At 39.5% G+C, this 25,991-nt stretch overlaps 3 protein-coding genes across 10 annotated transcripts in view; 1 reads left to right on the forward strand and 2 right to left on the reverse strand.

Moving 5' to 3' along the window:
- Positions 1-3,599, forward strand: part of LOC106820756 (BRCA1-associated RING domain protein 1-like) — a 5,716-nt gene extending 2,117 nt beyond the window's left edge. The window contains exon 2 of the mRNA XM_014825312.1: positions 3,054-3,599. Within this exon, the coding sequence (XP_014680798.1) occupies positions 3,054-3,216 (163 nt within the window). The 3' untranslated portion in view covers positions 3,217-3,599. The remainder of the gene's footprint in view (positions 1-3,053) is intronic.
- Positions 1-13,931, reverse strand: part of LOC106820755 (pirin-like) — a 34,766-nt gene extending 20,835 nt beyond the window's left edge. Inside the window, exons 1-2 of one of the 8 annotated variants that reach the window (XM_014825305.1) lie at positions 1,642-1,831; positions 792-896 (exon numbers count right to left, since the gene is read on the reverse strand). In XM_014825305.1, the coding sequence (XP_014680791.1) occupies positions 792-881 (90 nt within the window). In that variant the 5' untranslated portion in view covers positions 882-896; positions 1,642-1,831. Of the gene's footprint in view, positions 1-791; positions 900-1,045; positions 1,069-1,259; positions 1,288-1,476; positions 1,507-1,641; positions 1,832-13,903 lie in introns of those variants that run through there. The other 7 variants (XM_014825303.1, XM_014825309.1, XM_014825304.1 and 4 more) reach the window with 7 other exon arrangements.
- Positions 6,103-12,820, reverse strand: LOC106820753 (nucleoporin p54-like). Its single transcript, XM_014825302.1, has 8 exons — positions 12,742-12,820; positions 11,842-12,044; positions 11,483-11,670; positions 10,913-11,103; positions 10,556-10,704; positions 8,444-8,563; positions 7,243-7,353; positions 6,103-6,884 (listed from the first exon to the last, which is right to left on the reverse strand). The coding sequence occupies exons 1-8, from the start codon at positions 12,743-12,745 to the stop codon at positions 6,765-6,767; spliced, it is 1,086 nt and encodes a 361-aa protein (XP_014680788.1). The 5' UTR covers positions 12,746-12,820; the 3' UTR covers positions 6,103-6,764.
- Positions 13,932-25,991: the final 12,060 nt, after the last annotated feature.

Consider the following 25,991-nt stretch of genomic DNA (forward strand, 5'->3'; position numbering starts at 1 on the left):
TTTAACGAACGATATTCAGTTTTAAGGATCAAATGTTCCATATCTATACTGAAAACTGTATGTCATTTATAAAAGACCGTATATGCAATCTTCTGCAATCTATCCTTGGTACTAATAACATCAAGAAACACCCTCGGTTCTGTACCCTGCAGCCGCAAACGTTGGCTTTGTGCAACTGTTTTCCAGTGAAGTGCCGCAGCCTCAGCGGCGCCACCCGTCGTTTCCGTAAGCAACGCATATATAGCCGTCACGTTTGAAACACATCAACATAAAAGATCTATTTTCTACTAAATATTGAACCTGTAACACTTTCTAGCAAGCGTAATTTTAACCTATCGTAGCTGAAAATATCTGAAGAACCTATGGCAGAATATGTAGCCCTTTAAGTTAACACACTTCATGTACGAAGTGTACTGTACCTATATACCCTACACTAACTTACTCTATACTGCAGCTACACGTACACTCACCTCACCATACACTCTCGCCAAGTTACATCCACTATAGCTAAATACAAACAAGTATAAAATATAACCAAGTATACCAAGTATATAACCCAAGTATATAAACAAGTAATAAACAATATAACATAACATGACCATGGACATGACAAACATGCAACACAACACCCACACAAACACAGACACAACACAAACACACACAAACAACTACACACAACACAATAATACACTTAGTCTATACGTGGACACAACACAACATAACATCAGGAATGAATAATAAAGAATCTCTATTATTCATTCCTGATAACATGTATTTTTGGTATCACTAACCTGCGACCCACCAATGGAGCGGAGAACTCTAGCTCCATTTCCTTCATTCTGCCAACTCCCTTTCACAATCTTCTTTATAGGTCGCGACATGTTTTCCAGGATTCACTGCTGAAAATCAGATCAGGTATGAATATGAGCTGCTTAGGCGCACAACTTCTCAACCCTGATAAACACTATAATAACACAAACCTGAATAACACAACCCTGACAGACTAATAAATTGTGACTGAAAAAATGCATGATCTGCCGCTTACGAATTTCTAGGGCAACATTTATTGATTCACGCCAAACACAGCTAGTACAGGCAGAGCCTATATTGATATAGCTCTCTATATAGTACAGGCACGTATTATATACGCACGTACTACATGGTGCAGGCCACAGGCACTTGGAGCGTTTCAATAAAATATAATGCTAAATAAATACGAAATCTATTTACTACCAAAGTCTTTCTAAACTCTCTTTCACCTATTATTGCCGACAATTTCCTGCAAATGCCGTCCAAATGCTCATCTGGAGCACATAAATATATAGTGTGTCTATGTGTGTGTCTATGTGTGTCTATGTGTGTATATGTGTGTATATGTGTGTCTATGTGTGTTACGTATCTATGTAAGTATAACACACGCTATGCACAGGAAATCGAGTGCTAGTCTATAATTACCACAAACGTATGTACCGATACCTTATCTATACGTAGGTGCACCATAGTAATGTTTTCAAAATGATTTGCGCGACAAAATGATTTGTTGATTTGTGAAATGAACACGCAATACGTGCTGCCTGCATATGTGTACGCACCGCAGTCGCGATTCTTGGCGAACGCATGCAGTCAGTGCAGATAACTTACCACGTGAGTTACTGTATGTACCCCCTCGCCGCGCTCTACCAAACTGAAATGAAAGTTTTATTGCACAATTTCGACGATAATCACTTATAGGTGTAGTCAACTCGTGATGTCCACTCTCCATGTGAGTATGAGTGCTCTTGCAGCCATATATATACAGCTGCAGCTTTGCATGAAAATGTGCAAGTCATCCTCACCCAGCCAAAGGCAAAGCCCCCCCCCCCACACCATCTACAACCGCGTGACCTTCGATCGATATGACGACCGTATACACTTCATCATATACGCGTAAACCAACAATGTGAATAGTGAGTGGCAGAATCATATATATAGTATCCAATAAAAAATTAATATATAAATAAGAAAAAATATATATATATTTCCGCTATATTATATAGTATCAGGAGTTTATGAGACAAAAATTTGTCTCATTAACTCCTGATAGTATCCAATATGATATAGCAGTGAAAACTATCAATTATATATGTACGAGGAAATATCAAACCACGTGGACAATTAGGTACAAATACGGTATAGGGTTCCGCGCACGATATAAGATAAGGCCAAAAATTATCACTGCACAGCCGAATGACCAGACAGCATGCATGCATCTTGCGATTGCGTTGAATAAAAAATCATAACACGTCGTTGAAAGAAGAAATAATTATTGAGAACTTGAACAGCCTAAATAATCGGTTTTACTATAAGAATATCAAACTTGACTTAATTCTGCATAATCTCTTAATTTTGCATTGTCAGTGCATAACTAAAATTATTTATATATATACTAACATAATTATTACGATGATCTTTTCTTACCCTTTCCTACTTTTTCAATAGGGCTGCATTGTTGATTGCATTGTTGACTGGTCTGGTTCGAATGCGCTACGAACCCATTTTTGATTTGCAGCATTTTTCGGGGTTTGCATACTCGTCGTTGTTTTTTTGCAAAATTCCATTCTACGATTTTTTGTTAATTTTTGGATATGAACTTTATTTTAGTAGAATTCGACGCCTGCAAATGTAAACATAATCAATGCACATATCAGAGTTCTCGCTGCACGTTTTGGGAACACTGCACGGACCATAGATATCATATTAATATAACATAATTTATGGTGTTATATTATATTTATGGCACGGACACTTAATTACTTATACCATGAAAGCGCGATAATCTATCCACGTACTGGCGAGATGGAGAACAAAAACGGGAACCTATCTACTTACCTATGCGAATTTCTGAGATCGGGTTTGTGCATTCGAAGATCTACCTGTATATCTACTGATATCTATTCATACACAAACACAAACACAAACGCACGCACGCACATATACATATATATATATATATATATATATATATATATATCAATTTTATTAAGATTATTTACGGCCAGTTTTTTTTAATTCAGGGAAGTCGTGGAGGTGCTTCTACAGTATGGGGCTGGAGTGAACCTGCCTGACAACACCGGTCTCTCACCCCTACAACTCGCTCGTGCTCGCGACCACACAGACTGTATTCGCCTACTACTGGACCATGGAGCGGACGCAAATACACCTATCCACGCGAAATGAATTTCAGTGATCACTGTATATATATTTATATACTATAGGCCTACACTATATACTGGGAGTACATAAAGATAATGATGCCGGGAGTACATTCCTTGTCGTTACTTACAATAACATTATATATGACAATATAATATGTGAAAAATGTCGTGAAAATGTGAAAATGTGCAGATTAAATTGGCAAATATGCCTGTACACGTTTATATGCACCTGTATATATTTTTTAGTAATAGTATAGACAAACAGAGACACAACAGGAGGTGAGCTGATGTTTTTTTATGAACACCTCACTGATATATAACCATCAATAGGGTCGTGTTGATATATAAAAGCTATGAATGTATAAGCTGTATATTTCCCGGTGGTTTAATTTTCGCGAATTTCGTGAACGCCTCCCCGACCGCGAAAATAACAACACGCGAATATAAATCATACCGAATAATACCGAATAATTAATAATTCATCAACTGCGAAATTAACCACTCGCGAAATTGCCCGTCAAGCCTGAATTCGCGAAAATATCTGTACGCGAAAAATACGGCTTATACAGTATATTATACAGATGGCTATTTATATCAACTCGATCTGCAGCTGTGCTAAGTGAGTGATTTACTAATGAGTGTGCTTAATTGCGTACTATGTCTATGCATGATATAGACCATGCACATTGGTGTGTTCTACCTGTATATCTACTGATATCTATTCATACACAAACACAAACGCACGCACGCACATATACATATATATATATATATATATATATATATATATATATATATATATGTGTGTGTGTGTGTGTGTGTGCGTGCGTGCGTGCGCGCGCGCGCGTGTAGATGACACAAATTCATTATATTATGAGCTAATAATATATATATATATATTGCTTCCCTATTTTAATCCGTTTTACAACTAAATTACATGAATAAACGTATATATGATCAATGCACCTTAGTTAAAGGGGACAGCTGTGATTGGCAAATGAGGGAAGAACGCTGTCACCAACTAAATATACATCCCTGGCAGCGGCATACCAAGGCAACGGGAACCTATATATGTTTATAGTTGCCACTGCAAATAATACTTTGCACTCCAAATCGCTGTTGGCTGTTTGCTCAACGAGGAAATGGGTTCACTGTGTTTATAAGCAGAACCATAAATATATCTGGCGGATAATATAAAGGAAGCACATCACCGGTATGCGCACAATCAGGCTAGGGCTGAATAAACGAGAGAGCACGGGCATCATCTACCTTCGGTTTTACGTGTAATCGAACGTAGCTTCTTCGATACGGGTTTGTACGTATTTAATTTAAAATATAAAAAATCAAAAATAATTAGATTTCATTTAGAAAATCGGCATCAAATCTGTGTTTGTTACAATTCAGCAGCAAGAGAGTACATCCGTACTGCTCAGCATGTCGTATCAAGTAGGTCCCGTGCCGCCGAACACCGTGTCTGTGGTGACAACACAACAGATCGCCAGCCCGCATCCGGAGAATCTAGAAACTCGGAATAGAATGCGGATCGGAGCCATGATGCTGCTCTTCGGTAGCGTCAGCATCGTCGTCATCGACGCCGTTACGGTTATAGGCGCTCTGGTTGCCAGCGGGTATATACCGTATGTAAGCCTCGTCTACTGCATCCTCTGCCTTCCGACAGTGTTTGCTGCGTGGTCGATAAGAAAGGCTGCGAAAATCGGCACACGCGACTTTGTAAAAACCGCATTCATTTTCGGTCTGATTTGTGCGATATGTTTCCCTATACTCGTTCTGGCCAAGATGGTCTATTTTTATTTCCTGATGTGGTCCGTTTCTATGGTGATATGGTGGCTGATCGGGCTCGTTGTAGAGTTCATAGCCGCCTTGCTGGCCTTCGTGGGTGCCACTGTGTCAGCCGTAAACGCATCTCGTCTTTTGGATTACCTGGCCGTGTGTCACATTGTCTACGTTAATCAGCCCGTTGTAGATTCTCCAGGTGGCACGATGATGACGCGGTGCGTAAACGCAAATGTAAACGTCCACGTAGAGAAGTCACAGTGTACGAATCCACCTGAATATTTTCCGTAATAAATATGCGAAGCTACTGGTATATGTTCCGCCATAACAATGCGAAGCTAGCAGAATATTTTCCGTAATAAATACGAAAAACCGTCAGGATCCTACCAAATAGTCGAGCATTAGTAATCAATAATAAAAATGTCTACGTTCGGAAGATTTGTACGTACGCGAGTTGATAATGATAGCTAACCTTTATTACGTTTTCTAAGCTGACCCAACTCGCGTACGTACAAAACTCCCGAACGTAGACATTTTTATTAGTGATTACTAATGCTTGACTATTTGGTAGGATCTTGTGTTAGTGCACAAGCTTTCAAGGTTGACACCAATTGTACACCAGGCAATAAAGTACAATATCTGTATACATCGTAGTGGCAATGCTAAGTATGAAAGTTCCAAGTAAAAATGTTCTTCTTAAAATAAATAATAAATTATTATCGGCTCACAAATCGATATAGAGCCGACTTATCACAAGTCACACATTGAATACCATGCCATATGTACTACTCAGATGCCATGCCTACCTACAAGTTATATAAAGATCAAGCATGGTAGGGTGATAATTGTGAAGTTATCAAGCACATTGAAATGTAATTATAGACTGTACAGTTTTTCCCATTGATTTATTGCTTTTGGTCAGTGAATAATTATTGTCCAGTCACGTGTGTGACCTAAGAGTTTATTATTAGTTTATCATCATTACTGCATTATTTTGAGATAAAATAATATTAGGATGGAAATGATTTTGATAAATGTAATTACGAATTTTTGACTATGATTTTACTTTTGTAAAACCGAACATTTTTACTTATAAACAACTCATAAAACCAGGTAATATGTACATGATTTTTATTCCTTATTATCAGGGATACATTGCTATACAATGAGAAAACAATTCACATCTTTAACGTTAGTATTTCATAGTATTTTGCGGTGTTGAGCTGTTCATTAGTTCCTTGCATGATTCAACACAAGATACAGAAATATTCAATTCGGGATAGATCCTGCATCCCAGCTGCAAGTGACAGGAAATGCAGAACGAAAACGAACCATGTGATGAGAGTATACACCAGTGGAACCTGGTTGCTATGGCAACTAAACCTACACCAATAGCTTCACGGCTCCGTACTTGATGCCACACTGATGGGAATAATGAGAATGAAGATATGAAGTACGAGATTGTCAACAAAAATGCACTACTCGTTTCATCAGATTGGTGGACAAAATAAAAATTGAGGCTGTTGCCATGGCAACAACAATGATAGATATTGAACCAATCCCACACATGCTAACAGATTTGTGTTATCAGGCTAATACTATAATGCCTGTAGGCTGTACATGAAACTTTAATGCCACCGAGTAACAAGTAATCAAAAAGAAAAATTGACGCCCTGAAGCTAGTGACATACTAAGGTGTGCAACCTCCTACGCACAGCCAATGCTCGATTTGCATTAACAGTCGGTCGGACAGGTGTGGTAAGAAGACAAGTATTGCTACCTCCTGTAGCTTGGCTGTGTAATCTGCAGGCCTTGTTGGATAATTGAAAGGTCCTCCATATCGTCCTTAATGACACTGATTAGATGTGAAATACCGTCATGCTGCTTCTTCAAATGCTGGAAGAGTAACAGATGTGTATATAGTATTGAGAAATAAGAAATTTATCAACTTCATTCAACAAATCAACGAACAACATTTTGGCATTGAAACATGCCTAAAAAGGAGGTTTGGCAGAGACAGCATCAAACCGTCAAAACAAATACCTTCCAAGCTCTTGTGTTCCTCCCTTAATGTGCATTGTCATTAATATATAACTTCAAGATTAATGATTTGACAACGAGACTTGCACTTCAAAGAGGGCACTTGGCAATGATATGGCAATAAAGCTGTGTAAACAGTCATCCTGCAAGTTTTCACATGTTAATCTCTAAATAGTGTCCTTGACATTTTAATTTTTAACTATTTATGCTGTACCTGCTTTATTTCCTGCAGCAGGTGTTCATCTATGCTGTACTTGTCTTCCCAGCGCATTCCACTCATCTCGTTCTGCATGCGGATCTGTGACATCAGCTCATTCAGTCGACCCTAAATCATTGAGTAACACAATCGTTGCCAAATATGATCTCGTTGCGCCATCTATTGGGTAAATAATTTATAAGCGAACATTTGCAACATTCTGTAATTACCACCGTAACATTAAAATCTATTATCATTTTTATTATCGCTAGATTTATTTATCTAATGATAGTATGTTGGTAAAAGTGACAAGATGAACTTGTAACCGACTCATATATTAAAGGGATAGTAAACTCTAGGATTTTACTGCATATAACTGTATTTACTGTATAACAAATCGTCTATACCCACACACATTTGTTACCAGATACCTAATTTAATTGTCATAATTAATTACACATCAACGCTACGAAAATTGAACGGCGCCATGACACCCGCGACCGTGCTGCCACCCTGAAAAAGTTGCGCATTTGCCAATTTATTTTGCACGTTACAGACCGAGGGCTAATCACAAAGGTGCAATTATATTCATACCTAAATGCTATTTAATCGAACGATGTTCATTTTTAGGACAAATTTATCCATAATATAACTGAGACTATATGTCGTTTATAAGATATTACACTCCTTTTGCTTTGAAATAAATAAATAAGAAACACCCTCGGTCTGTAGCCCTTGGCTGGAAAGTGGTTTTGCGCAACTTATCAGATCGTGCGCTTTGAGTGACGCCACCGTCGTTGTAATCAAACTGTAATCGTTAGTTTTAAAACATTTTTTAATAATATTTCTAATGGTGATTAAACCATGAAACTTTTTATGTAGTGTAATTTTAACCTAAAATAACTGAAAATAACCCTAGAACCTAGAGTAAACTATCCCTTTAAATACTATCTTATGTGGATCAAGTTTATATTTTTGTATGGTTAATTAACTAATTTTATATATTTGTATGGTTATACCAAACCCTGTGCAACAAGTAGCCTAATATTTTTTAACTAACATATTCAAAAATATTAGGTCGCACGTAACACAGGGTATGGCTGGTTAATTAGAAAATAACTATACAAAAATGTAAACTTTATCCTCATGAGATAGTAATGTTTGTAGCCTTACAATACAGGTGACACAGGGACTGACTGCAATGTAAATGAAGGTTTACCTTAAACTGTGTTGGTGCATTAAGTTCATTCTGTATAGCTTCCAACTGATCTCTAAGCTGCTCCTCATCCACCTGTATAGCATATCCTTGCTTTCTCGCTACTTCCTGCCTTATCATTACCTAAACAAAAATGAGTATTTGTTAATGATTTCACAATCACTCTACTACTTGTTTGGACTCTCAGAGAACTATACTTTAAGAGACAAAATCTACAAATTTCTGATAACGTGCTTCCATTATAATTGATCATTTTAATTAATTATCACTATAATAAGTCAAACCAGTACAGAAATGGTTTCACTGTATACAACAGCTACTCACCGGAAATGCTAAAAACAAGCTTTATGGACAGGGGCCGGTTTCACGAAGTGTAATTAAGTCCTTAATCATGATTAAATCACTAATCATGATCAACTTCCCGTACTTAAATTGAAGTGACTGTTTCACGAAGCGTAATTAACTTTAATCATGATTAAGTTAATCACAATATTTAATTCTACTCAGGAGCATGATTAAATCAACTAATCATAATTAGTTGCTAGTACTAGTAGTAGTATGTAGGTAGTACTAGTAAATTATGTACGCTGCAGATTTTACAATTGGAAATTTTACTTCAATTTTTTCCCAAGGAAATTTAAATTATCTAAGATTAGCTGTACTAATTTAGTCATTATAATTGCAAATTAATTCCTTTTCATGTATCGAATTTGCAGATACTTTTGGCGTTGTCCGCCATTTTGAATACAGTGTAATTCATGTTTAAGTCGGCTAATTATGTGATTAGTTAAATATGTACTTAAATCGCTTCGTGAAACATTTTTAAGTATGATTAACTAATCATAATTACAGGAGGTTAATTATGATTAGTGATTTAATCATAATTAAAGTTAATTACGCTTCGTAAAACCGGCCCCTGGTGTCTATAATATGAAGGTAGATTCATTGTAAATCTGCCACTTTAGGATAACGTTAAGTGTCCTTCATAGACAGGTGACTGCTCTAGAGAGGTGTCCACTAATGCAAGTTTGAGTGCATATTTTCCTAGTTAAAATTATTTAAAATATATAGTAATGTATCTCAATACCTTCAGCAATCTATGGCTCAGCTCTAATAGTTTTCTTCTATATTGTTGTACTTTAGCCTGGGTGGTGGAATGATTCCTCTGTAGTTCTGCTATATCTTGGGCTATCATCTATTTAGACATAAACCTAACATAAGTCATAGAAATAGCAAAATGTAAGTCATATTCACAAATACAGAATTTTTTTTCACAATATCAATGTAATGATATCATGCATACAGGTTCTTTAGTATTAGATAGGCTACACTCTCACACGTATGAACTTCTCTTAATTACCTAATCTAACAAAAATACTCGTGAAAAAAATTCATCACAAATTATTGGTCAATTGTTATGTAATTAGCTCAATATATGGAGTTAGATAATAACTGCTAATATCTTACTCCTGCATTATATCACAGCTAATTTTCAAACTAACTCTCAGATTATTTTTTGATGCATTTGCTTGAATTTTACTTTATCTTAATTCTTACAGAGAGTGCCTACATGAGTGAATGTGGTCACAATTTTCAGGAAGTCAATGGGGCTACTGCAGAGGCAAATAATAGAATCCGAGAATGAGGGGGTGTTACTTCTTTCTTTTATTTCTTTTCAGGGAGATTTGCTTCTGGACACTGATTAGTTTTGAACCCTGCATATTACACTGTAACATAGTCTATATCCATAATAATACTCCACAATAATCTATAAAAGTATATCGTACATATTTAACCCAGTGAGAAATTGTGTGAGGTGTATATCATCGATCTCTAGAATGATTAATTAGCTAAAAATCAAAACCACTAAAATCTGCCGATGATCCGCGGAAGATTCTCATGCCTTGCAGATGGTGGCTGCATTTAGTTCCCTATTCCGATTTATGGTTCCCAAGTTTACTATCATGAGCTTTATGCTGAAATTACATATCTTAGCCAAATGGCATTTCTTGATCTTAACCATGTTTGAGATTAAACAACTAAACTAACAACTTAACAAGTACTAAAAAAAAGCACAAACGGGTAGGAGAAAAAATACATTTAGATAATACTTACATCTAAACGTCCTTGGTGTAACTTTGTTTCCTGTTCCTGGAACTTCAGCCTTCTGTACAGTTCCGTGAAGCCAATCATTGGGACCGGTATCAATAATCCGGGATTGGGGTTGTCCAGCTTAGCCTGTTGCCATATCAGTGGATCAATACCTGTTAATATAAGATGCACACTTGAAGATTCCAGTAAAACCTGCAGCAATCTAAGCTTTAGTTTTAGGAGGAAATGTAAGATACACATAAATTACACATACAGTCAAAGATGTGTTAGCGGCCACCTATCCGTAAAAGTCACTTTCGTCGTGTCTCTCGACTGGCCACTATGCACAGGTTTGACTGCACACAGGTTACGCATATGTACCTGCAGGAGGATTTTTCAGGTATTCAGCCAGCTGCTCCTTTGTAGGAGCTAACTTGGGAATGACAGTGTCTATGCCCATTCCTACAAGCTGAGTTCTGACCGTGTTTAGAAAGCTGAAGAGGTCCATTGCAGGAACACGCCGCGATGCCCCAGTGGCGGCTCTTTCTAGGACATACATCACGACTTCGCATCTGTTAAATAAATGCAGTGGTAGCTCTGAATAAAGTAGTATGCTGTAAGATAGACAAAGTAATGATGGAGTAATACCTGGTTACAAAACATCTCAGGTTGGATGGAGAAGAGAAGCCATGGGAGAAACATTCTAAGAGGATATTCATGTACTAGGATATAGATCATTGGTAGCGAGCTTGAAACACGAGATATGTCTACTCCCAAATGCATAGCAACATTGACAACCTTTCTTCTCATATAGTGGAGGGGGTGCTCTTCTTACATGTCATGCAATGTCTAACACTGGTAGCAAAATGTAGGTTATAGTTTATTATGAGCGATGTGATGTTAAATAAGCTTGTATTGCTAAAATATTACCGAGACTAATGGAATTCTTACTTGTTATCTGGAATCGGCTTCACACCTTCAACGCAGACGGACAGAGTTGGTTTGCTACCCAGTAACCTGTATAAACTATCCACGAGCTGCTGCTGCTGCTGGATCACCTCTGTGTCTTTTTTGTTGATGATTAGCATGCAAAGACCTTCCTCATTTCTTCCTTCCGGTATCCGACTAAAGCCTATTGCCTACAGTTATAGAGAATTTTCAGGTATGTGATCTCAAGAATCAAACATGCACACAATTTATGCATTGTGATCAGCAAATCAATACAAAATATAAAACAATGTCTCATGTGTGAATGCATAAAATTTCTGAACAAATTAAGCAGAATTTTAAACATAAAGACTGCTACTAACCTTGAAACGACAGAAAATGTTATCCGGGGCAAAGGTGACAGGGGCAGCATTAGGTGCATAGTAACCTTTCCCTGATCCCCAAAAGGCTTGCAGCTGGTTCCATTTGGCTAAGAGGGTATCTCTCTCATCTCCATACACAGTAGGTAATGACAGAGCAGTTGCCAAAGCAGCAAGGTTGTCAGACGTGTAAACTTGCTGATTAGCTATAAAAAGTAGACAAAACATAAAATAATGATATAGCAAGTCAGGTTTCTCAGTTACTGCACAGGTATATTAAACAACATTATTTGCCAGGGTTTTAGGTAGGTCAGAGACAGGTCCGACTATCAGATCCATTCAAAATCCAAATACAGGTAAAAATTCACAATCTGAAATTATATAACCAATTCCTGAATTTATGCCAGTTCAACACATATAGGATTTCACTATTATGTGAGACTTACTTCTAACAGCCTCAAGAACTTGTTATATATGAAAAAATTTCACAGCTATGCATGTTATGGTTCCATAATAAATCACGACAAAATTCCAAGTTTTTCATTACATATGCCTATATAACTATTACTGTTTCCACTTAATTTTTCAACAGTTTTAGAGGAGAGATGTGCGAGATACAGTAAGCCTCTACCTACATAAGTAGTCTACGACCAACAACACTTTGATCCTGTCACAATTCCTGTCTACAATACCATATCACATAATATAGTATTTTACACATATTACTATGATATTAGTATTGTATTGCTGTACACAAACAAGTAAAACATCTGTAGCACATATATTATGTACTGTACATCATAAATAAAAATATTATATCTCTTATAATTTTATACAGCAAAGGTTTTTGAAAAGCAGCTGCATATTCAGAAAAGCAAGATGTAACAAATAAAGGTTCCTTACACATTTTACCTGCTGTAGATCCAAATGCTGTGCTTGTACCAAGCCCAAACCCTGTTGGTGCACTGCCGAAATTTCCTGTTCCAAGACCAAATGCACCAGTGCCAGCTCCGAGAGTGCCAGTTCCACTGCCAAATAATCCCGTGCCTGCAGGCCCTGTACTGCTGGTACCAAAAGTGCCAGTTGTTGTAGTTCCGAAACCACTAGTGCCCAATGTCCCAGTGGTGGTTGTTCCAAAACCACCAGTGCCAAATGTTGTAGCAAGACCAGTCGGTGTCCCAAAAGCCGAGGTAGCTGTTGTGCCGAAGAGTGGTGCCGTCGACGTGCCAAACGTTGGCGCAGTCGATGAGCCAAATGTTGGTGCTGCGGAGGAAGTGCCAAAGCCAGCAAAACCTGTCGACACCACGTGAGCAAGCAAATTTACTGATTATGCAACAACAATCAAACTCGATCCCTTATTATAGAACCACAGTGTGAATCAGTGCGCTTGTCATTAAATTTTTATGTGGGTTTCCTAGGCAATTTAATTTACAATTACACTGCGTACCCATTTAATGTTTCACTGTAATGCTCTATACATGTAACTTGTAAGTTATAACATTTTAGAGTAAGGTAATTACGCCAGTGTCGTACATGGAGTGATTTTATGCTCCATCTTTTTGAGTTTGTGCACTTGACACTGACAGAGTCAGAGACATGCAAGCAGCTATGCATGATTCAGTCAAATTTGTGTTGTAAAGCAGTATTTGAACGGCACTTATGCGGTGTTATTATTGCATTGGCGCTGATTGGGCAATAGAATAGGGAACATTACGACTAGTAGTAAATACTAAATACAATTTATGCATTTTTTACTTTTTTTTTCATAATTTAAACGGTTAATCTAAACTATCCTTAATCAATCACCAATGATCCAAGTGCCTGTGCCTGTGCCGTGGCTCACATTTAGATACAATAATGTAACCCAACAAGAGTAGGGTTACAACGCGAGCCTATTCTTTTCTTTGGAGGAGCTCTGAGTGATTCACTCAAGGGGACAGGGTGGTTTTACGGTGTGTTTTTCGAGACTAGAACTTCCAAACTGGGTTTATTCTAAACACGAACCTTTCTCCGCTATCCTGGGACTTACTATGTATCACAATACTTTGTATTAAACTAATATAACCTGTTACAAAATTTCGAAGCGACGAGCGCTGAAGGGGTCGTGGTCGTATCAGGTACTACAATCTACATATATATGTACACGAGGTACATGCAGGGTTCTGCCCACGGTGGGCGGCGGTGGGCGGGTGTGCCTGGCACTCGCAGTTGCCACCCGGCACTATATATCTCCGCCCGGCACTAATTTTCTGATATTTAAAAAAAAGAAAAGAAAAAAAGTCTGATATATGAGCTTTTTATTGCTCAGAATGCAGGAAATTAAGCACTACTGTCATTTCATTTTGAAACGAAGTGGCGTGCGCACGCGTGACGTTACCGGATATGTACGCATAACACATGGCAGCTATGGTGCATGTATTATTCACGGGGGTGATTGGGTGAACTCGCGCTGATGTGGCAGTTACTCACGTTGCCAAGCAACATCAGCGCGAGTTCACCCCATCACCCCCGTGAATAATACATGCACCATAGCTGCCATGTGTTTTGCGTACATATCCGGTAACGTCACGCGTGCGCACGCCACTTCGTTTCAAAATGAAATGACAGTAGTGCTTACTTTGTGGAATAAAAGGACAAATACATCGTGTAAAGTTGTTGAAAGTGTTCAAAAAGATAGGTGAGATGTCCATTTAGATAAATAAGTGTTAAAAAGGCCCGATAACTTTGCGTTTTACGATCCATTTTTCATGGGGACAGGTGGTAACAGGTTGCAGTTGGTATTTCCAGCCGACAATGTACTATAGCCCTGCGGCAGTTAATCGAACGCGGCTATATTACATACTAGAGCAGACTAACTAGTCCATGCGGCAGTACTCCCATAAGTACTAATATAGCTACTATAACACACACGCACGACCTTATTTATAGATATGCATAAACGAAAACATAATTTAACGAATAGACTGCTTACCAAATATGGAGCTGCGGATGTCGAGGAGAATACAAATGAGATGAACCACCCATCCAAACCACCGCCAAAACAGCCATTTCAGCGCTTTTATTTACATACGCCCTTCTAATAATCTACTCTTTAGCATCCTCGAGAAAGGTGCGATGCATGCGTCCTACTAAACAGCGAAAGCTGCACTAAACAGCGAAATGTGCAGAATGTCGCGGAATGGGTCAAGGAATTGCATAATTGCCGAATTGCAGAAATGGTGGCGCAAAGGCAGAATGCTGCAAATGTGTACTAATACAGCGAAACTACTAAACACCAGCAATTCTTACTAAACACGCGAATGTGCTACTAAAACAGCGGAGAGGTGCGCGAAGGTAGAATCCAATGTGGCCATAATAGACTGCCGCCTCATGTATCAAAAGTGTAAAAAAATATTATTACTAAACAGCGAATTGCTACGACAACATGAAATGTGTACTAAACAGGGCCGAAGTGCGCGCAATCAATGTAAAATGTGGCCAATGTGCATCCAAATAACTGCCCAATCTATCACAAAGGCTGCTTAAAAAATATGATACTAAACAGCGAATTGCTACTAAACAGCCGGGAAATGTGCATGGCGTTAAGAAGTGGACGTTTTTGCATCAATAACATGCCGCAATTATCAAAATGTGTAAAAAATAATATACTAAACATCCGCAATGTGCTACTTAACACCGAAATTTGCTACTAACACAGCGAAGGCGCAGAATAGGAAGAAATGTGGCGTCAATTTCATCAATAACTTCCGCCAATTGTATCCAAAGCGTGTAAAAAAATTATACTAAACACGAAACTCTACTAAACAGCAAAGGCCTACTAAAACAGCGGAAATGTGCATCAATAAGCTGCCGCAATCAACTCAAAATGATCAAAAAAAATTACTAAACACGGAATTGCCTACTAATAACAGCAAATGCTGTACTAAACATCGGAATTTTGTGCGCAGAATAGGTAAGAATGTATCCAATGGCATCAATAACTGCCCGCAAAGATCCAAAATGCTGCAAAAAAATATTAACTAAACAGCGAATGCTACTAAATCAGAAATTGCTACTAAACAGCGGAAGGCATTAATAACTGCAGCAAGGTATCGAATAATGCTTAAAAATATTATACTTAAACAGCCGAAATTGCCTACTTAAACAGCGGAAACTCTGCTACTAAACAGGCGGGAATGCCATCAATTAACTGCCGCAAATCAAAATATGTGTAAAAAATTAATTATACTAAACATCGAATGTGCTACTAAACACGCGAATTGGACAAACACAATGTGCGCAGAAAGGCTATAAGAATGTGGCGCAATTCATCCAACAATAACTGCCAATGTATCCCAAATTGTAAAAAATATAGTATACTATAACAGCGAAATGTGCTACTAAACAGCCGAAATAGTGCCACAAACACGAATGTTCACTCAAAACTGCCGCAAGTATCAAAATGTGTAACTAAATGTTATACTAAACATGCGGAATGTGCCGGCAAGTTAAGAAGTTCGCTGCACTATAAAAAATATACTATAACAGCGAAATGTGGTACTAAACAGCGGAAATGTGCGCAGAAATATGTAAGAATGTGGCCAGTGCATCAAACTGCCGCTAAGGTATCAAAAATGTGTAAAAAATATTATACTAATATACACGAAAGTTCTACTAAACAGCCGAAAGTGCTACTAAAGAGGGAATGCTGCATCAAATAAAACTGCCGCAAGTATCAAAAGTGCATAAAAAAATATTACTAACAGCGAAATGTCTACTGAAACAGCCGAAATGGCTACTAAACAGCGAAGTGCGCGAATGTGAAGAATGGTGCGCAAGTGCATCAATTAACTGCCCAATGTATCAAAGCTTGTATAAAAATTTAATACTAAACAGATGAATGTGCCGAATGTGCTAAGAAATGTGTGGCCAATTGGCCACGATACGTGCGTGCGCCGCGTGCGCCGTAACACGCGTGCCGTGCGCTTCTGTGCATAGTACACGTCCGTGCGTGCGTGCTGCTTTGGATGTCACACGTGCGCGCGTGCGACCGCATCATGCATCAACACATGCATGCGTCGGCTTGGCGCTTGCCCGTGCACGCAACGTCCGCTGCGTGCGTCCGTGGAGCGCTGCGTGGCCACACACATGCGGGTGCGTGGACGTAGACGTCGCTGCTTTCCACGTACACTCGCCGTGCCGTGCGCGCGCGGCTCCTCCGTGTTGTTAAAAAATGGCTAAACAATGTTATACTAAACACGCGAATGTGCTACTACAACAGCAAATGCTACTAACAGCGAATGTGCGCGGAATGGGTATAAGATATTGGCGCAAGCCCTGCATCAATAACTCCCGCCCAATGTATCAAAATGTGCTAAAAATATTTACTAAACATCCGATGCTACTAAACAGCAATTTCTAAACACGAGGCGCGAATAGGTAAGATGTGCTCAATGGCGCATCAATAACTCCCGCCATGTATCAAAATGGTAAAAAAAATATATACTAAACAGGCGAAATCTGCTACTAAACACGGAAGTTCCTACAAACAGCGAAGTGCCATGGGTAAAAGTGGCCGCAATGTGCACAATAACCCGCGAAGTATCAAAAAGTGGTAAAAAAAATTAACTAACATCGGAATTGCTAGCTAAAACAGCGAAATGGTAAAACAGCGAAGTGCGCAGAAATAGCGAAAATTGCGCAAGGCATCAATAACTGCCGCAATGTACAACAATGTAAAAATATATATACTAAAACAGCGAAATGTGCTACAAACGGCGAAATGTGCCGACTAAAGAAGCTGAATTTGCATCAATACGCTAGCCGCAATGGTATCAAAATGGAAAAATATTATAACTAAACAGCCCGAAATGTGCTACTAATACAGCGAAATGTCTACTAAACAGCCGGCAATGTCCGGAAGGTAAGAATGGGCGCAATGGCACAATAATCTCCTCCAAAGTATCAAATATGTGTAAAAAAATGTTATACTAAACATCGGAATGGTGCGCGAATGTTAAGAATGCGTGGTGCTGCACGTATAACGTGCCGTGCCGTGCGTGACGTACACGTCGTGCGTGCGGTGCGTTCAAGTATCACGGGCGCTGCTGCGGGCGTGGTGCTTGATGTACACGTGCGCGCTGGGCGACCGCATATGTCACGTACACATGCGTGGCATGCGGCGTGTTGGTGCACGTAACGTGCGTGCGTGCGTGCGTCGGCGGCCACGTACACATGCGCTGTCCGGCTGTCACTAGACTGCTTGCGTCGGCACGTAGAGCGTGCTGAACGCGTGGCACGACACTGCGGCAGAGTGGTGGCGTGCTGTCACTACCACGGCGGTGCTGCCGCGCGTCGTGCGTCCTGTGTCTGCCTAAAAAAGTGTAAAATAAATTAACTAAATCTGCGAGTGCTACTAAACAGCGAAATGTGCTACTAAACACGGAATCTGCGCGGACAGGGCTTAAGATGTCGCACATGACATCAATAACTGCCTCAAGTATCAAAATGTGTAAAAAATCATATATACTAATACAGCAAAATTGCTACTAAACGCGAAGGGAGGTGTCCATAGGACCATCGTCGTGTTATCATAAATTGTTATGTATATCATTGGCATTTTTTACGAACTCTAACGGTAGTTAGCACACATATTCAATAAATGTCTCAGAAACACCCGCCTAAAAAACACCACATATCAGGTTGCGAGTCGAGTTTCTTCGTTCGTCCTTCGATCTTCTTCGTGGCCTCCGAAATGCTCTCGCTGCTTATTAAGGATCCTCCGGTGACGCACGTCTGTTACGCAATCGACGGCTAAAGTTTCAATTCCATCAACACAGCTATTAGTAAATGTTCTACGATTCGCTTACCAAGCTATGCCTTTCTAGCTGCATCATCAAGCTAAAATTTACCCGTAAACCTTTGCCTAATTCTACACGAGCTGCACGAGTGCCGTAAACCACCGAAAATTCCGCCAGAACTACCTGTTTCCATGCATCACCGCAGCCAGCATGATTTATGAGAAAAACATAAAATTGCACTCAACCTAAAAATAAATAAATAATTACCATCACTACACAGACAGCGCGCTTTGACGCTGCTTTGTCATGCGACATGTTTCGCTTATAAGGCAATTCTATAGCCGTTGACGTGTCACACGCACGCACGTTACGTGCATCACGGCCACGCACTGCCACAACGGCACAAGCACGCACGCACGTCGCTACGTTTCACAACAGCACGCACCCGTGTACGTACACACGCACCACGCACGGCGACGTGCACACTCACGATACGCCCCGTGTACGTACACACGCTAAGCTGTCTGCGTGTCCGTTCCGGGTGTACTTGCGCACGCAACGCACGACTTTACGTCAAAGCACACACGCACGCACGTTGCACGGCACCCACACGCACGCACGTTAACGCGCCGACACGCACGCACGCGCGCCCGTTGTACTTACACACGCAGCACGGCTCGTCACAGCACGCACGCACCACGCCACGCACGGTACTGACACGCCACACACGCACGCACGGCAAGAACGTGTACGTACACACGCACACACGCAACGTGACGGCACATCACACCCACGCACCACGTGCACAATCACCACGCATATGTGCATTACGCACGCTCGACGCACGCACTCACGCAGTCTACGTGTACGCTGCACACACACCCCACGCACGCACGGACGGTACTTGCCCACACGCACGCACGCACGAACCTTACTCACGCACGCACGCACGGATACGCCGCAAACCTCACACATTTCTTACACATTCCGCTGGCTTAGCGTATAACATTATTAACATTTAAACATGCGCATTATTGATGCACATGCCCCACATCTTCTTACACATCGCTGTTAGCCACCACATGCCGCTGCTTCAGTATAACATTTTACACATTTTATACATTCGCAGTTTATTTATGCATCATTCGCCAACATTCTAACCCATTCGCGCACATTCCCTGTTAGTAGCACATTCCCCTTAGTACACATTTCGCTTTTAGTAGCACATTTTGCTGTTTAGTAGCACCATTCTTTATACACCATTGATACATTGCGGCAGTTATGATGCACCATTGCGCCACATTCTTAGCACAAAATTCCTGTTCACATCCTGCCCATCATTCGCGCAAACATTCTTGCACATTCCGCCACATTCCTGCACATTCGTGCACATTCGCGCCACATTCCTGCACATTTCCTGTTAGCTAGCACATTCGCCTTTTATAGTACCGCATAGATATGTTACCTAGCACTTCTAATTTAACATATATTTACGATCTATCATTAAAAATGATGCAAAAACCCTAAAACAGTCCCAACCCTAATCCCTAACCCTGACCCTAATTAAATTTTAAAATATGTTAAAAATTATAAGCCCCTAGTAAACATATCCTATCGCCCACCCTTTCAAGCGCTGCCATTTATCCGGTCCACGCATAGAAATATGGAGTATTTATCTATATTATTTCTATGGGTCCACCCTGCGGCGTGCACCTACTACCCCAGCGCGTATATAATATATATACGTGCTCTGATACTACTCTATATAACTAACGCTGATAGGGTCTATGTCCCCCAGGCCCCAGGGTACTATCGGAGGGTACCCTGGGTACGGTTCGATATATCGGAAAGTACCTCGGTGTACTATATATACGATATGTCGCTGCGCAGGTGCGTAGCCAGCCTTTCCAAGAGGGGGGATTCCAAACCTAATATACTTATAAAACTTCGTTAAAATTTTCGTTTTATGCTTTTATATACATACTGTATCAGATATGTGCTATTTTGATACAAACCAGGGGGGATTCCGGAATGCCTGGAATCACCCCTGGCTATACGTCCCTGCTGCGTAACCTGCATTGTGTCCCACCGTACCCTGACTTTCACACACACAGTCTGTGAAACAGCAAAAATATTGAGATTAATTGATGAATCATCAATTAATATGAATAATTTAGAAAAATTAATAAAAGCTAGTAGTCTCGTAAAAGCTAGTTATCATTGTAATAGGCCTACTATCATTACCATAAATAAAAATGGTTTGATATTGACATCAAATAAAAAAAAATCAATATATGTACGTGACGGCGGCAATACCTTGCGGCGGTAATACACCTCACACACCAGTATAGGGGAGAAGCGTAAAATGTTGTCATCCACTAAAAATTAGCATTTTTCTGCAAAACCATATGTATATATGGTTCTGCATGATTTTCATGATCAGCTAGTTGGCGGAAAGTCAGGGTACGGTGGGACAATGCAGGGTACGCAGCGACATATCGTATAGTACCCCGAGGTACTTTCCGATATATCGAACCGTACCCAGGGTACCCTCCGATAGTACCCTGGTGGACATAGATTCTATCAGCATAATTAACTATAACCAGAGCACGCGTATATGATATACGTGCTCTGCTAAAACTAACTATGTAACTAACTATATATAATCTCCATATATTTTTATAGAGATCATGCAGTGCCGGCGTGTAGCGACTGGTTATAACCATAGAAATAATATAGATATAACTATATATCATATTATAAATTCTTATTATAAAATCTTATCTATAATCATATCAAATCTTATTATAAATAGTTATCTATATTATTTATATGGTTATAACCATGAAAAATATAAGTTAGAGTACACAGTCTTACCAGTATAGTATTTTATAGTTATAACGCAACATAAATTGATTTCTATAGATTTCTATGGTTATAACGGCCCGTATAGAACATAACGAGGTTTTATGAAACAATTAAACAATTTTCAATCGCTCTTCATTTCTTGTGCTGGGCTAGTTACACTAACTTATGAAACAATTAACAAGATTTGAATGGTTGATTCATCTGTATATATATATACATACAAATATATTATATTTATGTATATATATATATATGGCACAGACATAACAATAATTTTTCTGCTAGAATCTGTCGAAATAACATATATACTTATTCAATTCAAAAATCAGATATCCATATTTTCAAGAGCGCAAGCATACTTAATACGCTCTTGATATTTTAGATATAGTCTTTACTCCCTTACTGCATGGCAATGTGAGTTTAGCCCCCCCCCCCCCGTCGGATATCGATGTATCCCCCGCCGGTCAGAGATCGATCTCTCCCCCTGTCTCCGTCGGGAACCTTTCTCCTCACTCTGTCGGATACGTTATAACCGTCCTGTTCTGCCAATCGCTGGTGCCATCCCTGCTGGTTTTTTATTTCAAACCTCGATTTCATCCTAGTTATTTAAGAATATTAAAGCTTATTTAATTATAGGCATGATATCCTAATTATTTCTGTGCGCACTTCTATATTATCAAGAGTCTATAATAGAAGATTCTATTCATTTCATCTCTTTATTTTCTATTATGGACTCTTAATTGATATTATCTTATATTTCCGTTTACGATGTTTTACACGCGTACGTATGCGTATATGGTGCGATAATTTTTTGGTCATTCGTGTGTATTAATTTTTCAATTGTATAAAAATGCGCGCCTATGTGCATGCTGCATGCGTGTGCGCGTGCGTGCGCGGGTGTGTATTGTACACACATTTTATGAATGACATAGATTATATATATTATTATATATTCTATAATGGATAAATCTAATTCTAAATAATCTATAAATAATTGTGTAAACGTATCTATAAACAAATCTGTAAACGTGTGTGTATGTGTGTGTGTGTGTGTGTGTGTGTGTGCGTGCGTGCGTGCGTGCGTGCGTGTGTGCGTGTTCGCGCGCTCGCTCGGGTGTAAGTGTGCGTGAAGCAGTGTAATTGTCTTTTTTCAATAGGTTGCTCTGTACAGTAGTAACACAAGAGTGGAAAATTCTTTTACGGTTAATTTTTTTCATTTATATTGTAATTTCTGATGTACCTAATGCCATTTGAACTATCTAAGTACCAGAATAAAATTAGCAAAATTAGTAGCATTATTAATTACGATATTAAATTAAAAAAATAAAAAGTAAAACAATGTTCCCCTAGCAGGATTCGAACCTGCCTACTCCCTGCCTTTAACAATATGACGTCCACGACGCTAGCCACTAGGTATGGAAGCCCTGAAACGACATACGATTTTTTGAGTTTTCGAGTTTCTGAATTTCGTATCGTATATACTACTAGAGATAGAGGTCAAGCAAGGGTCACACAGGGAAGAATGTAAACACGTGAGAACACGCATTGAGAAATGTTTTTATGTCGAAAACAGACACACTGCGCATGCGTTATGACGAAGATTCTAAATTTAAATTAGGCCCTATGCATTCCCGCTTAATAGAACACATATTTACTCTCACGGTATAGGGGATTCTAAATTTGAATTTTGCTATCTCGCTTAAAAAGGCACACATATTTACTCTCATGGTAGGGGATTCAAAATTTGAATTATGCTATCTCGCTTAAAAAGGCACACATATTTTTGCTATCTCGCTTAAAAAGGCACACATATTTACTCTCATGGTAGGGGATTCAAAATTTGAATTATGCTATCTCGCTTAAAAAGGCACACATATTTACTCTCATGGTAGGGGACTCTAAATTTAAATTGTTCTTTCCCGCTTAAAACAACACGCATGTACTCTCACGGTAGAGGATTCTAAATTCAAATTGTATTTTTTACGCTAAATAACACACATTTAATCTCACGGTAGGCGATTCTAAATTTAAACTGACTTTAATGTCACCGAATAACGTATGCGCAGTTTGTTCATTTTTGGACTTCAAACATTTTCTACGACTCTCTCAACACTTTATATATATTGATAGGAAATTCAGAAATTCGGAAACTCAAAAAGTCGCATGTCGTCTCAGGTCGTCCATACAAAATGGCGAAAAAATGTCTTTCTCTAGTAAATATGAGAGCTGGACAATTAACGACTTGAAAAGAGGAGCTGAAAAAGAGAAATGCGCGGGTTTCTGGTAGAAAGGCCAAGTTAATAGAGCGGTGAGAATCTCAAACATGGCGTCGCTTGTACGACTACAAGTACTAGCAGCAGGAGTTACCATACAACCCCGATACAAACTAGCTCCAGAACTATAGTATAGCCCTTGTTCGCCACAGCCTGTGGCTAACGAGGGCTATACAATAGTTCTAGAGCTACAATACAACCCAGAACCCTAAATCATTCAATGTAAAATATTGAATATGTTACGTTGCTACTTTTATTTATGAACGCGTGAAAGTAGATTGTGAGCGAGGTAGCTTGTTTAGTAAAGTAGCCAAATAGTTGCTAAAGTTACATATCCTGTGTATTATGTCCTAGGGTATAGGTGTATCAAATTTGTGATGTGTGGGGCGTATAGCAGTACATGGTTATACTTGGTGCGATTTGTGATCGGTCGGGTCCTCATTGGCCAAGATTGATTTTGTTAGAGCACGTATATCATAGATGTATGATATACGTGCTCTGGTTTTGTGTATACGGGAATGAATAATAAGTGTATTGTGTCAAATAAAAATTCATGTAGTCTTTGTCACATAATGGTAGGGAGAAAGACTGGAGGGGTGAAGTAGGAGTTTTGCCCCTACAGGCTAGGGCGCTCACCTAATTATAAACCCAGGTCTACATATGAAAATATATTTCAGAAATCTATGCTGAGATACCACTTAACCTTTTGGTTAAGGGGTATCTCAGCATAGATTTCTGAAATAAATTTTTATGTATAATACATATAAATTTAATATGTGTTAAATGCATATTCATCATAAAATATAACTCCTCTGGTGAGATATTGCGCATGCGTTAACACACTAACGTAGCCAGATTGTGTACTGACTGGTAGGACATATATGCAGCGGGCACGTTACATGCAAGGTCTACTTCCTATTTTTGAAATGAAGTCTACTGATACAAGTTTCTTATATAAATCTGTGATTGGATAACCCCTCTTCATTTTAAATTCATAACCTTTGCAAAATATTCTTCTTCTCTGGAAATATTGCGCATGAGCGAGCACCGTTTCAGGCGTGCAGTTCGGCCTAAATAAATGTACGTAATATAGCTTGCTGAGGGAGAGAGGGGTCGGAGACTGAAGGAAGGCGGCAGGGAAAATAGCTGAAGGGCGGTGGAAGAAGAAGGATGCTGAGCGTGCGACAAGAAAGACAAGGGAAAGGGCGGGTGGGAATGAAGTAGGAGTTTTGCACCCTTCAAGCTAGGGCGCTCTCCTAATTATAAACACAGATCGACGGATAAGAATTTATTAGAGAAACCTATGCTGAGATACCCCCTGACCATATTAAATTCATTTTCATCACAAAGGATAGCTCTTCTCGTGAGATATTGAGCATGCGCTAAAACAGTAACGTAGCCAGGTTATGTACTGACTGGTATATGCAGTGGGGACCTTACATGGAAGGTCTGCTTCCTATTTCTGAAGTGAGGTCTACTGATGGAATTTTATCATATAAATCTATGTTAGGATAACCCCTCTTCATTTTAAATTCATAATCGTTGCAAAATATTCTTCTTCTCTGGAAATATTGCGCATGCGCGAGAACCGTTTCAGGCGTTCGGTACGGCCTAAATAAAAGTACGTGATATAGCGTGCTGAGGGGGAGAGGGGTGGGAGACTGAAGGAAGGCGGCAGGAAAGATAGCTGAGGGGCGGTGAAAGAAGGAGGAGGCTGAGCGTGCGACAACGAAGACAAGGGAAAGGGTGGGCGGGGCTGAAGTAGAAGTTTTGCACCCAACAGGCTAGGGCGCTCTCCTAATTATAAACACAGGTCGACGGATAAGAATTTATTACAGAAACATATGCTGAGATACTCCCTGACCATACTAAATGCATTTTTATCACAAAATATAGCTCTGCTGGTGAGATATTGCGCATGCGCTAAAACAGTAACGTAGCCAGATTATGTATACTAACTGGTACTAGTCCATGCCCGTTAAGTGGTCAGAACTTCTGTGTAGACCACATTGTTCATGATAGAACGTTTAGTTGTGTCATTGGCGTATACAGCTAGAATATTTAGCTGCAGGGCACTTCCCACACGGCTAGCAGTGACGTAGAACTGGCTGTGACTGAAGAAGTGTTTGACCGTCACACACACACACACACACACACACAGGCCCGTAGCCAGCTTTCTATTGGGGGGGGTTCGTTTTTCAATGTTGGCAATTTGCTCGGCAGCGGCGTGTAC

This window comes from Priapulus caudatus, unplaced genomic scaffold (assembly GCF_000485595.1).
Source record: "Priapulus caudatus unplaced genomic scaffold, Priapulus_caudatus-5.0.1 Scaffold45, whole genome shotgun sequence".
In the NCBI taxonomy this organism is placed as follows: domain Eukaryota; kingdom Metazoa; phylum Priapulida; class Priapulimorpha; order Priapulimorphida; family Priapulidae; genus Priapulus; species Priapulus caudatus.